Genomic DNA, 15,407 nt, shown 5'->3' with positions numbered 1-15,407 from the left:
ACAAATTAAGGTATAAAATGCTTGTGAGAAATCAATAAAAATAAGCTCGTTGCTAACAAGACTATTCGTTATAATCCTACAAACAGACTACTACTATAATTATAAGCCAACTTAGTCGGTCAATGATAGTTTCGACTAGGATTCTGTAGGTTTTACTATGTATGAGATCTATACGAAACAGCAAACTAATGCTGAAAAATTTGTGCATCAAGACAGGATTACCATTAATGCCTAAAAATAAAGGTTTTTGATTGTTCGGCAATTAGATGATCAATATAAATATACAGCGACACACTGTTTACTTTTCATAGTCTGTAAGTAATATGACACATATGTGCATTAGTTCAAGTTACCACACAATAATAGGACAGGAAGAATAAATTATCAAGACAAATACCAGAGTAGTAAAAGTAGGAATAGTATCACCTATAATGAAAAAATTAGGTGTAGAAGGTAGAAACTAACAAAGTGTAAGTATAAATTCATTTGGTGTTGTTTGTTGTATATTCCCATTGTTATTGAGGACTGTAGTTGATCAGTCTCTTGTGAGCATACGTGCATCCTGTACAGATTGCCTCCATATTACCTTAAGTCACAAGCTTTATAAGCAAAGATGGATAGTGGCTAGCAGTAGAATCCAGGACTCGCGTTTCGTCCTATTTGGAATTCGTCAGCTGAGTGTATCTTCATCCCAGAGTTGATATTCCCTCCGGCACTCGAACATCAACTCTGTGATACAGGTACACCCGACTGACGAGTTCCATATAGGACGAAACGCGCGTCCTGGATTCTCCTGCTAGCCACTATCTATTTTTGCTAATGAAGTGTAAGTATATTTTGGAACTTAATATTTGAGTTCCATTGTGAACTACCCTTAACTATGCTATCCAAATACTGGAGAGGATCTCAACAAGGTAGTGTGTACCTACTTACATGAAATAATCCAGTTTATAGTCCAGTCAGTGACTTTATGGACTTAAGTCGGGTTTCTTCTTCACTTCATGGTTCAACAAATGCGAGCAATGTTTTGAAGACACCTAAGATCAAATACCAGTAAACCAACGAATATCTCCTGTTCCGAATGGTCAGATTCTACACCCATCATATCTAGATGAGTAAACTGAAGCATAGTAAACCCATCCTTTGGCTGACAGACGGGTATATCACATACGCCACAAGTGTTACTTGATGACAAAGGACGTTTTTTGAAATACGAAATAAGTCTCTACATTTCACATACCTTATTAGGATGAATATCTTCAAGACAAGGAGTTATTATAGGCATATATGGTGATCCAGGGATATCTTCATCGAAACATGTAACATGAACTGCATATTCACCAGGTTGTGAAACCGTATAGGTTACTTGAGCAGAATCATCTCCATTGTCTTGACACAGTACTTTAGCCTCACTAGGCCCCTCGATCAAAAAACCTGAAGACATAATACTCAGATTATTAGACTGAAAATACAGCTTATAAATTATGATAACTACCTAATTAGAGCAGCAAAATTATTTGTACGTTCTAAATAGAAAACCATAATTTTGTTTTATCACCAACTCTCAAGTACACAGTGGGAAATTGTGCTCCGGGAGTTACAGTTTTAAATGTCTGTGAAATGCAGTTAAACCATATATTATGCGAGATGGAGAATATCGTACACAAACTGTTATCGATTCATTACGAATGGTAGTTAAGTCATCAAAATGAAAGAGGATCCCCTATCCACTTGGTGAATAATGATGGATGATAGAGAGGTGAGTTGGTGGTTTAAGTACGTGGACTGTTATCTCTGGGTCTCGGGTTCGAACCCGGATGTCCTATCTTGGATTTGAGAAGTTGGGTATTATCACTAGCCATCACATTTGAAGTGCGGCCGAATGATGAGTGTTCTAATATACACTTGATAAGTGAGTTACATACATTGATGTTGGATTCGAGTTATCTATGGCAGAAGTCAAACAAATCCAGACTAATAACCTTCAACTTTTATGCACTTTTAAGGTTGCTTTGCATTTCACATCTCAATTGTATATAACAATGACGTCATGAGATTAAAAGTAATAGTCTAGATTGCAAATGATCACATGAATGGATGAATGGTATGTGTGTGTGTGTATGTGGAGTGTATATATAGATAACAACAAAAAGGTTAACATAAAGAAGTTCAGTATTAGAGTGAGTAATATTCAAATAGAGAGGAATTGTTTTACAGTTTTAGTAGGCTAGAGATACAAAATATTTGTGACTAATGGTTATATCACTTGAGATTACCGAGGTAAAATTCACAATTTATGGTAAAAAAAAATCGTCTTATATTTTAAGCATTTCTAAGCTTCACTTTTATTTATCATATTAGCAATGATGTATTAGAGATACCTTGAACATATGAATACATTAACTCTTTTTTTTACATGATTAGTCCAAAGGTAGTTCGTCAAATAATTTGTGCTTTAATAAATAAAACTGCTTGCTAAGTATGATTTGAGATATTAAACACATAAGTTAAGTACAATAATCCATAAGGCTGACAATATTTTTTGTCTTATCATTATATACTTGAACATCTAGTCGACTGTGATCATCCTACTAATCCACATTTTGATTTTAAGGTTGTGTATGCGGTTCGTCTAAATCAACATAGATTTCTTCTCATTGAACTCCTAAAAATAGCCGAAGCTCTTACCATCCATGAGCTCAAGCCAGAACTATGCGTACAAAGAGAGTACGTCCTATCGTTATTGTTAACTTGGCCTTAATAATAATAATTATTATTATTACTGCATTTCTCCCTTTACTTATGTCTCATATTCTCATTATTTTATTCATAATTGCTCATGATATCACTTTATTTATTTTTTTACACTTCTATGACCTTTAATTACTGTAACAAAATGATTTTAATCATCTTACTACATTCACGTTATAATTTGTTACTAACTTATTAAGTCTGTTGTTATTATTCGTATTACGTAATCTTGTATTATAATCCTTCTATCACATCATCTTGGTTGTTCTTTGTTCACATTTCTTCACGGAACTTGTACTTTAACAAACCATTTTCATATATATACGATTGTACAGTTTGATAATAAGTTCGTTGAAAAGAGAATCCTTCGTTGAACTTCGTGTTTTTAATATATTCAGTGATTGTCTGAGATTAGTTCATGATTTCAATGAGACAGTAAATAGTTGAGGCAAAAAAACAACACAACTAACCTAATCCAGAACCATCTCCATTGCACACAATTGTAAATAAATTGGGATGGTTGACAACACCGCCTTCTAAGCCTGGTCCAAAAGCGCGAATAGCAGATTTCTTATGTGGACCTACAACAATCTAGAAACAGAGAAAAGCATAAATTCAATGTAAAATATTCGGGCAAAAAAACACACAAATTATACGCCCAGTTCAGTAAACGGAAGGAATGAGGCAACTAAATAATTGGGTTTGACTAGCCGATAGATTTCAGTTAATTTGTTACTAAAAAGTCCAATTCAGGCACTCTGAATACGTTATGAAATAGACGATCGAGGTAGAATACAATTTAACTGCGAAGTATGAAGAAGTCATGAGTTCTATACTTAAACACCTAATCGACTGTAACCATTCTACAGATCCACAAATTGATTTTAAGGTTGTTTACATGATTCGTTCAAATCTACCCAGATTTCTTCGTATTCAACTCTTAAAAATAGCCGAAGCTCTTACCATCTAGGAGCTTAAACCAAAACTATGAGTACAAAAGAAGTACATCTTGTCGTTATCGTTACCTTGGCCTTAATTATTTTGATTATCCTACTATTATTATTATTACTGCCTTCCCCCTTTACTTATGTCTTTTATTCTGATTGTTTTATTCGTAAATGCTCATCATATCACCTTATTTATTTTTACACCTCTATGACCTTTAGTTATTGTGACAAAACCATCCTAATCATCTTATTATATTCAGTAAATCTAATGTTATTATTCGTATTACATAATCTAGTATTATAATCTTTCTATTACATCATCTTGGTTATTTCTGTTCAGATTTCCTCACGGAATTAGTACTTTAATAAAAAATTTCCACATATATACGATTGTACAGCTTGACAATAAATTCGTTGAAAAGAGATCCCTTCGCTGAACTTCGTGTTTTAATTTTAATGTTCAAATGGGAATTATCTGTCACTTCAAAATATGTAAATCTGATGTATACGGAAAAAAGATGAACTAATTATGCCGAGACCGAAAATAAGACTGTTTGTTTGCAAGAAAAATAAATGCAATACATAAAACACTGATTAGATTTTGCATATATAAAATACACTTTATGATCTTGGTTAACTAATAGTCTAATTTAATATCAGCTTAAATTTACGTGACAATGATGCATTTGTGACGGTACTTGATACCATGATAATATAAAGACAGAAAATGTCATATACATATATCAACATTTTAAGGATTATATAACTAAGAATGATATAGTATAAATTCAAGAGAATTTTGAAGTGATATACTTAACATTTCATAACTTCTTAGTTAAGAATATATCATCAACGAACTGTGTTGTACATTTACCACAACGTCCTACATTCATAATTTTGAAAATTGCACTACTGTGGTGTGTACTACTTATGCGTACAGACATAAGTAGCATGTAACAGAAATTAGAAGTGGAAAGCTTACCAGAGGAAAGATGAAAAAAATAGAAGAAAAAAAAACGAACAGCAGTCGGAATAATAACAGGATGGTAAGAGTAATGAATTATGTAAAGGAAAACTGAAGGAAGATGTACAAATAATGTATTTAATGTGTGATTTCTCTATTTTATAAAGGCATATTGTGATTTTGCAGAAAATAACAAATTGGTTTACCCCACCAAGTCTTCGTTCACTACACTGCTAAAAGAATGACAATAACAATATTCAAATTTTATTTCATTGATGTTACAAAGCAACATAAGAATGTTTTAATTCATGATTATGACAATAGGGCAGTTATAACATTGAAATTTAGATGATTCAGATAAATAATGAATTGATACATATTCCACTTCAACTCTCATTAATGTAACGTTAACTTCATATCATTTTTGAGAATTTTACGGTATATTGCCAAATTAAAAAAACAACTGGCCAAACCATGGATACTCTTGATCTGACATTTAAATTTTCCTACATATATATATATATGCCTCTCCATTCTGTCTTTTTGAACCATATTCTTAATGTTTAGTCCTTATCAGTATCATCGCTGATACATTATGACTACTCTTTTTGTTAATTTTATTTCACTGTGCTAATGCAGCATAGTAGCTCAGGCTAATGGCGATTTGTGTCAGAATCTATATTGATATAACTGGTATGAAAATAATATCAAAATATGGAGATACAGTTGTATAAAAACAGCCTGAAATCTTTCAGGATGTAGTCATACTGATGATGTAACAATGAGATTATTAGCCGTCAAAATAATTGAATTTGGTTCAGTTAATGAATGATAACATATACGATTAATGTCTCGATTGATTTTTAACATTTCCTATAACATCAAACATTAGTGATAATTATCTTTATATATCGGACTTTTCTAATATTTTAAACAATGGGAAATAATTAGAGATAGACGTTGGCTAACAGTGGAACCCAGGACGCGCGTTTCATCCCATTCGGGACTCGTCAGCTATATGAACCTGCATCCCTGAGTTGGTGTTTACTCCGACACTTGAACGCAGTATCGTTCGCTTCAAGCGCCATCGCGTTCGAGTCCTGGAGTGAACATCAACTCTGGGATGAAGGTACATTCAGCTGACGAGCTCCAAATAAGACGAAACGCATGTCCTGGATTCCACTGCTAGCCATTATCCATGTTTGTTTAGAATCATGTGACTTAAGGCAATATTGGTGCAATCTGTACAGCATGCACATATGACAATAAGAGACTGATCAATTGCAGTCTTAAACATCAATATGACGATTCAAACAAACAATACAAAATGAATTTAATCAGAGATAATTTTATAAAAAATGTTTCTATACACATTAACAGTCTAGTACATTAGACATTCAATGAAGTGCAGACATTCTAGCACACAAAACACTATCATAGATTAAAATATGTTCAGTCGAGTTTGTATTAAGACTTTTGTAACAGACACAAAAACACATATGAACTTTTGTAATTTACAATGATACAATAGTAACATTTTGGATTGACAAAAAAACAGTATTGCTGAATTCAAGCTGAGAAAAAATCATATCAATAGCACACAATATGTAGAGAGAGAGAGAGAGAGAGAGAAAGAGTAGAAAGTACGAAATCAAAAACAAATAATTAATTTATATTTCGTTATAACTACACACATAGCAACACAATACTGGAATGTATGAATCTGTATGTGTAATCGTGAGTAAGCTCGGTTTTTGTTTTGATACGGTTTCGAAGGTTGATACATAAATTTATTTCATTGAACAATTGTCTCAATATCAATCGGACGAAGTTCAAAAACAACTAAGAAATATACAATGATTAGATTGTATATTTTAAGCAGAGATGAATGTTGGTTAGTAATGGAACCCAGGACGCGCCTTATTTGGGGACTGGTCAGCTGAATGTACCTCTGGGATGCAAGTACATCTAGCTGACGGGCTCCAAATAGGACGAGACGCATTTTCTGGGTTCCATTGCTAGCCACTATTCATCTCTACTTATAACTCTTAGAAACTTAATTAGGAATATCTAAAAAATCTGCACAGGATGTACATATGCTAAAAGATTCAAACGACTAATACAAATGAATTGAATTGTTCATTTGTTTATAAACATTACATTTTAAGTAAATTAAATTTCTTTAGTAAGTCTATAGTTATGTAAATTAGAGCAATTTTACGACGATAATAGATGATTCCCATTAGAGGTATACTACTAGTAAATAGAGAAGTAACAAGAGAAAAGCAAATATGTGAGAAGTGTATTCTACATTTTCAAATCTTTCATTAAAATAAGATGTATCAAACACATAATGATGAAATGCTTATTTTCAAAGTCAGTTTAATCGTAGTGAATGAGAACTCAGGTGAGAAAAACCAATTTATAGTTTTCTGCAAAATCACACTGCCTTTGTAAAATAAGAAAATCATACATTAAATACATCATTTGTATATCTTCCTTCAATTGTCCTTTACATACTTTATGATTCCTCCAATTCAGCCGTTATTCCTATTGCTCTGTTTGCCTTCCTGTTCTTTTCAATTCAATCTTTTGCTGACATCATTCCAATCCCAGTTACTGTTATATCTGTCATCATAAGTAGCTTACACCACACAAAATTGATTTCTGTAAATAGTCAGGGGATTCGGTGATGGAGAAAATTACCAGTTTTTGGAACTGGATAAATAAGTAATACATCTTAATAGACTTTAGGTAACCAGTATAAACAATTGACAGTCAAACCCGTACGGTGTATGAGCCTATGCATATACAATTTTATCAACGAGTTATTTCACATGACGGATCATGTCAGGTGTGAAACAAATATCATCAATGGTGATAGACGATAATAGCACGGTATGATAATCGACTGAATTTACAGTTATTAAGGGCTTTCCATAAGGCTTAAAAGCCCTTGGTTCGATTCCTAGTGAAGTCGTCTACGCATGCTTGCTACAGACGAATCTCATAGCAGGAGCATTTAGATCTGATTTTTAATGGTTATTTAACAAAATTCAGTTCGTGATGAGCAAATCCAAATTTAACAGTCTTCACAACACCTTATCGATGACGAATTTCAGTTTTTAAGATTGCTACTTAAACTGTCAACTTGGGAAGCGTGGTCATGTCGGATGTTGTCAAGGCAACAGTCACGCAGCTATTAATTTTTTCGGCGATTCATGGTGTTAAACATTAATTCTGACTGTGATTGATAGATTTGACGACAGTATTTAAGTAGGGTGAACTTGAAATGTTTAAACTCCTGTGAAAAGACTGACACTATTTCACGAGTATGGAGTCTATCGACTTCATAACTACTCTTGAAGCGATTGTAAATCAGTGATAAATCCTGAGTTTAGATAGACGAAAATATGATACAAGAATAACTGAAACCATATTTATTAGAATCAGAGAGAAACTATTTAGAAGTTACTTTTCTTGGTGTAACTGGTTTAAAACACCGGCTTCAGAGACTTGGATATATACTACGAATATCAACCCAGCGAATTCCACATCGTGTATTATTTGTTGACGTTGGGATTGGCTGGAAAACACGAAGATGGTTAGTTTATGACATGATGGTGTGGTATAAAAGGAAGCTGTACATAGGCATCCATCGATCCTTTTCGACTCTCTGGTTATGGTACTAGACCCGACCGAAGCTGCTACCTTGACGCGGTGGTCGGGCTTGCCTATCGTGATGACCCAACCGAGCTATATTGGCTGGAACATATGTTCCTGCAGGTTCTACCATGCCAGGCAGGTCGATTGGTGAACGGTAAGACTAAAAGCAGCAACTCAAGGTCTGAGGGCGAAGTCGTACTGCTGACTGTAGAGAGGTGTGACAGCAGTAAGGTGTTTCCCTCGGACAACCAGCATGACAGCGATGCTGCCTTCCCACAAGGAGGGGTGGGGTTAGAAATGGTCGACCCTAAAAATGTCACACCTCACCTTACCTCACGGATTTCCATCTCCGGCGGTAAGGCCCTTTGAAGAACGGAGCTAACACGTCAAAAACCTTCCACAGAAAGGCCGTGCGCGACCGGCCTCAAGCAGTTGTTCCTTGGGCTCTGCGGTCACGCTCCCAGGTCGTTAAGACCAACACTAATCCAATTTCCTTTTCAGGTTCCTCAAGAAATACCCTTCCACGGTGTGGGCAGCCGGGAAGTGACATCAGCCCTCATACCCGTAACAGCACACGAGACCAAGTTGGTCACATTCAAATCCTTCCTACACCTCCTAATACCTCTCTTATCTCCATGACCAACCCTCCTCACGTCTCTTTATGTCCTCGCACCGCTAGGGCAAAAGATTCGAGTACGTGGAACGCTATTCCTGGTCTCCTGAAACCACGCTCTAAACTACACGTAGGAGCTTTTAACGTACGAACACTGTGCCAAATAGGAAAGCAGGCTTCCTTAGCTAAAACTTTAGAATCTCGCGCCAACGATGTGTGCTGCGTCTCCGAAACGCGCATACAGGATCCAAGTAGCGTCATTCATTTGACCTCACCATGCCAAAATAAAGAACCGACTCGATTTACTCTTCGTGTATCAGGAAGCCCTGATTCTGCTTCCCGTGGCCTCGCCGGCGTAGGTATAGCATTGAGTCCTAGGGCAGAACTAGCTCTCTTAGAGTGGATCCCAGTAGACAGTCGTTTGTGCGCTGTCCGACTGAACGGAACAGTAAGAATCCGGAAAGATAGGGACACTCGTCGTTGCCTCTTCGTCGTCTCTGCCTATTCTCCCACTGACTGCAGCTCAGATGATGTAAAAGATGAGTTTTACAGAAAGCTTTCGAACCTTCTCCGAAAAGCTAAGCGCTCGGATGTAGTAATAGTGGCCGGTGACTTTAATGCTCAAGTAGGTAAACTGAGCGATAGGGAAAGACACCTAGGTGGATCTTATGGTGTCGTGGCTCAAAGAACAGATAATGGCGACCGTCTGTTGCAGCTATGCTCAGATAACCGCCTGTTCCTTGCAAATACTAACTTTAAGCATAAGGAAAAACATCTTTTAACATGGCGACCTCCTAATTCGTCCCAACGTTGGACCCAAATAGATCACATCGCTATCAGCCACCGATGGAGGGGCTCGATAGAAGACTGTCGCTCATTCTGGAGCACATGCCTAGATTCAGATCATGCTCTAGTGCGGGCGCGTATTTGCTTGCGTCTTACTGGACGTAGGAAAGACGCTGCAAGTAAACCTCTTAGGGGCCTACTTAATGATAGTCAAGCTAAGAGTATATTTCAGGAACAACTAGGAAAACAGTTAGGCAGCCATGTATGTGATGCCCACCCCGAGGCAGCATGGAATGATATCCGAAAAGCTGTGGAAACAGCAGTGATATCTGCTAGTAAGGTAAACCAGAAGGTTAGGGAGCAACACTGGATCTCAACAGCATCTATCTCACTGATAGATGCTCGGAAACTCATTCCACCTGGCTCTGAACATAGTGGAGAGCGGAGTCAGCTTAAGCGCAAGCTGACAAGAAGTCTACGCAATGATCGCGAACAGTGGTGGGTAGCGAAAGCAAGAGAGATGGGAAAGGCAGCGGCAATAGGTAATAGCAGACAATTGTTCAGACTCGTTAAGGAAACCGGAATTAGGAACCCGACCGTTAGCGAAACAATCTCAGAGAAAGATGGACATATTATTCATTCTCAATCCAGGAGATTGGATCGATGGGCAGAACACTTTAGGGATCAGTTCAACTGGCCTTCAGCCACACTTCGGTTCCCCACGATCTCTAGTCAACCTGAATGGCAAGTTAATGTAGGTCCTCCGTCCCTTTACGAAGTTGAAAAAGCCATAGGAAATCTGAAACGAGGGAGAGCATCAGGCCCTGACAGGTTTACTCCTGAGATTTTTAAGGATGGTGGTCCAGTATTAGCAATGAGATTAACTGAGGTCTTAGGTAGAATTTGGGAACTGGACGTAATCCCATCTGACTGGTCTCAATCACTGATTGTGCCAGTTTTTAAGAAAGGACAAAAGTCCTCTTGTGACAATCACAGAGGAATCAGTTTGACTAATATAGTGTCTAAAATATTAGCTTCAATAATACTTCGACGCCTAATCAAAGCTCGTGAAGAGCAGATTAGAGAAAACCAGGCCGGTTTTCGACCTGGACGTGGTTGTATAGATCAGATATTCACACTACGTCAGGTTCTAGAACACAGACACACATTCAGACGCCCCACAATGGTAGTATTTCTCGACCTTAAGGCGGCATTCGACTCTGTTGATCGTGAGGTTCTATGGCAGTGTTTGTCACTGAAAGGAGTACCAAAGAAGTACATTAACCTTATAAAGGCTCTCTACTCGAACACAACTGGTAGAGTGAGAGCTTATGGCAAACTGTCATCAGAATTGATTACCTCAAGTGGTGTTCGTCAGGGCTGTCCACTCTCCCATTCTTGTTCAACTTTGTCGTCGATGCACTTTTAGAGATAACACTCTCCTCATCTAAATTTCCAGGGGTTGAACTTCTACCGGGAGGTTCACTTGTTGACTTAGAATATGCTGATGACATAGTTTTATTTGGTGAAGACGCTGACAAAATGCAGAGTCTTCTGACCACTCTAAGCAACAATGCAAGCATGTTCGGGATGCGATTCTCTCCCTCGAAATGCAAAATGTTGCTTCAGGATTGGGTTACATCGACACCCGGACTAGTGATAGGGAGCGAAGTAGTTGAGTGTGTCGATCGCTTCACTTATCTTGGAAGTCTCATCAGCCCTTGTGGTTTAGTGTGTGACGAAATCTCAGCACGGATACAGAAGGCTCGACTAACTTTTGCCAACTTGCGTCATTTATGGCGTAGGCGAGATATCCGTCTATCAACCAAAGGACGCGTTTACTGCGCAGCAGTTCGTTCCGTCCTACTTTATGGCAGTGAAACATGGCCGGTAAGAGTAGAGGATCTTCGTAGGTTACTAGTATTCGATCATAGGTGTCTTCGAAACATTGCTCGTCAATCCTGGGACCACCGAGTAAGTAACACAGTTGTTAGGAAACGGGTACTAGGTAAGGATGGCAAATCAATTGATGAAGTAGTGAAACTTCATCAGTTGAGATGGCTGGGACACGTGTTACGTATGCCCAACGACCGACTGCCTCGACGTACGATGTTCATTGGTATAGGAGTAGGTTGGAAGAAAGCTAGGGGCGGCCAAACCAAAACATGGCACAAGTCCATGAAGTCACTGACAAGTGAACTGAGTCATGTTGGTAGGTGTAGACTACCTGGTTGGGGACCACGAGATGATAGCAACCGATGGTTAGAGACCCTGAATGACATGGCTCAAAATCGTTTGCAATGGCGCAGGTGCATCCACTCTCTGTGTTCTACCAAATTCTAATCTTCTGAATTCTTCATGTCCCTTTTTTCCTCTTTCCAAATTTATTTCACTGGATTATACTCTTTAAATAACATCTCCAAACCCTAATTTTCCCGATTACTGCTTATACTCTTATTACCTCTACCACTACGGGATTTGAATCGACAACTGCATCTCTGTGCTAATGTGGTGTGGCAACTCGAACTGATGTACGTACGTACGAAGTTCTACGTTGTTACTGACTGACTATGGTACTAGAGAAAGGCCAACTCATTGGCATTATCAAAAATGGCTCAGAATAGAAACTAGCGGCGGTCCTGCTGTAGTTTTCTCCTACTTTCTTCATAAAAGCGAGAGAAACTTCCGGTTGTATTTTTCTTAACTGAAGTGTTTATCCAATGATTTACTACTCTCGTTCACTAATTTTTATTGACTTATAGTTTTTTTCTATTGTGTCTAGCTTCCTCCATGTACCTTTGTACAATCTCATTTTCCTATTGTGTGGCGCATACTTATTTTGCCATCCATTTGCACCAACAATTGTGTGGTTAAAGAGAAAAATTAATTTCTTGGTGAGGAATATACAAAAAGAAGCATACTTTTACTGACCAGGTGTAATACTTACAGTATAAGGACTATGTTGGATATGTCCATTGCCATATCGTACATTAAGTGTGTACTTCCCGGGTCGCTGTGGACTGTAGAAGCAATCCCATAAAAACTTATCAATCTGATGAATTTCCACGGGTTCACTTTGACCGTCTTTTGTTTATAGGAAAACAATTTTTAAAAAAATGAAAAATTCAGGATGGAGAGACAGTAAAATTGTGTAACATTTTTTACTATATATTCAATTCTTATTATATCTAAAGCATTTACTGTGAAAGATTAGAGGAAACTTAACCTGTAACAATAATGAACTGAATCAAAATAAATTTATCGCATTTTAAAACAAATCAAAGTCTAAGGGTTGGGAAGTAAATTTGTCATAATGTTCAAAAGGCTATCAATTTCATTAGGGTCAGAATAACTCCGTTACTACACATTTGATAGAAAACTACTGGCGACCAATAGTTGAAGTTAGGCATGAAGATCACTGAATGCTAGGTTAATAATCTGATGGTTCTGGGTTCGATATTCGGTAGGATCACGGATGTGTACTGCTGAAAAGTCTGGTATTAGGATGAAACGATCTTTCAATGCTTTTTGGTTTCTAGTGATTATCTAAGACCAATAAATGATGTAAACCATAAAATTATCATCAATATAACTGATCCCAGACATACCTCCTTGCATTACATGTACACTCACATCAAACAGGAGTGTTTTTTTTAGCAAGCATAAAACTATATACCTCTTTACATATTATTATGGGCAAATTATTAAGAAAAATTGAAAACGAAGAACATATCAAGCTAGTCACTAATGAGTATTATCGTGCAAGGGCGTGATAATTATCTACCTCAGATGGTCGCGCAATATCGTGAATTGATTGGAGTGAAACATTAACACTGTTGATTGCCGTCTCATTGCCCTAGGGGTTAAGCGTCTGCGCACGAAAACTAAGGCCGTGGGCTTGATTGCCGGATGCAGGGCAGTAAGTCTACTCCCCAGAAGCCACACATTTGGACAAAACGGCCGTTTTGTGCTTTCAGGTTTCAGTGGTGGTCTAACTAAGATCGGCTCATGATTTAAAGTCTATAAAAACTCGTTAATATCCACACTAATGATAATATGAAAAAGAAACATGTAGGTAGAGCATATTCTGTTTCATTTTTTAAGGTGACAATATTTGCATTTTAACAATACGCGCCCAATATTATCTATCTCTTGAACTCTATTTGGGTTTTGTTTTATTTACAACATTCACCTAAACAAAACAAAAATCACGTATTGTTGTTTTTTTAAAACAAGATTATAAATAGATGTTGGCTTACTATTTATTTATTTATATTAGGTTATAAGGGTTAAGTCACATTGAAAATATATAGAGTGACATATTTTATTGAAAATTGTCGCTGGAATCCGACCACTCACTTACTAGCTGCCTACTATTACTAACAATTATAAAGAAATTACCAGTTTTGAAAAGTAAATTATGTTTTGTGGACTGTAAACAAACAAATAATTGGACTACTGATTATTTACCATTTGAGTGTCGTATGTTTAAAGTGAAGTTCGATGAAATTATCTAACGGTTGATATGAAGTTAACTAAAGAGGTGGCGTAATGACTAAGGTAATCAACTTTCAACTCATAGGTCGCAAATTTGAGTTCCGCAATACCTACTTTCGTCTGGTCTGCTGGGTGGTAAGTTACGCTTCACACATGAATGTATCGTTAGACAGGTGATGAAATGCAAAGTCAATGAAGTATAAGTGCTTGTAAACTGATAATATTCAAGCTATCGAAACTCGACTCGACTTCGAATAACATAGTTATAATTGAAATTAACCAGAAAATTTAGTAATAAAATTCAAAGTCAGTATTTCATATACCTGCACGAGTCATTGTAACTGCAAGTGGAGCTTGATCACCAGCTCGTTCAGTATGAACAGAAAATTTCACTCGATCTTGTACACGTATACCACGAGCTTGTATACCTCTTCCAGTAGCATAAGCTAACTCAGGATGAACTTCTGAAATGTGAGAGAAATTAACATTCAATAAATTCTTTATTTATATAAAAACAATAAAACTGTATGTAGATAGAACAGACATCATGCATAGAAACATTAATTTCCAGTAAGATGCATGCACATATATAATATAATGTACATGCAAATGGGCAGGCAGTTATTTTTATGTCACCTTCAATTATTTCGTGTATAAATGATTCTTCTTTGACAGAATTATCAACTAACTGTTTCTTTTCATTTTTACGTTCAGATGAATTCATCAATGAAGAGTCAGATGTGACAGTTCCATTTTCTACTTTCATATTATCAAATGTTTCCACAAGAGCAACATCAGGATTTTCATGAAAACCATTCTGTTTTGAAGTGTTCTTTATTTCCGGTACTTCATTATGCATAGATTGTTTGGCACTTTGATTGAATGTTGAATTTTGTATAACTGCTGAAAGAGCAGCGATTGCTGCAGCTAATTCAAATTTTCAAACAAAGAAACGGGTAAATTATAAACTCCACTAGAAATAGTATTGTTTTAGGTTCAATTGAAGTTTATTAATCTAAATATAAGTAAAACCAGATTTCAAGAACTATTCACAATCAGAAAACAGTACAATTTCAACGGTATAAATTCCTATAAACATGTAATTTTAACAACAAATGACAGCATATATATACAGCAAATGAGATATACAGAATGAGTATTATCATTTTGATGAAAAATCCAC

The 15,407-nt window shown here is 36.6% G+C and overlaps 1 protein-coding gene across 1 annotated transcript in view; it reads right to left on the bottom strand.

Annotated features, from left to right (window-relative positions):
- Positions 1-15,407, bottom strand: part of MS3_00007970 (uncharacterized protein) — an 86,161-nt gene that overhangs the window by 35,669 nt on the left and 35,085 nt on the right. Inside the window, exons 8-11 of the mRNA XM_051216311.1 lie at positions 14,548-14,688; positions 12,675-12,811; positions 3,222-3,342; positions 1,241-1,434 (exon numbers count right to left, since the gene is read on the bottom strand). Of these exons, the coding sequence (XP_051066887.1) occupies positions 1,241-1,434; positions 3,222-3,342; positions 12,675-12,811; positions 14,548-14,688 (593 nt within the window). The remainder of the gene's footprint in view (positions 1-1,240; positions 1,435-3,221; positions 3,343-12,674; positions 12,812-14,547; positions 14,689-15,407) is intronic.

The sequence above is a fragment of the Schistosoma haematobium genome, chromosome 4, assembly GCF_000699445.3.
Source record: "Schistosoma haematobium chromosome 4, whole genome shotgun sequence".
Classification (NCBI taxonomy): Eukaryota; Metazoa; Platyhelminthes; class Trematoda; order Strigeidida; family Schistosomatidae; genus Schistosoma; species Schistosoma haematobium.
This window is presented reverse-complemented; position numbering and strand designations above follow the sequence as displayed.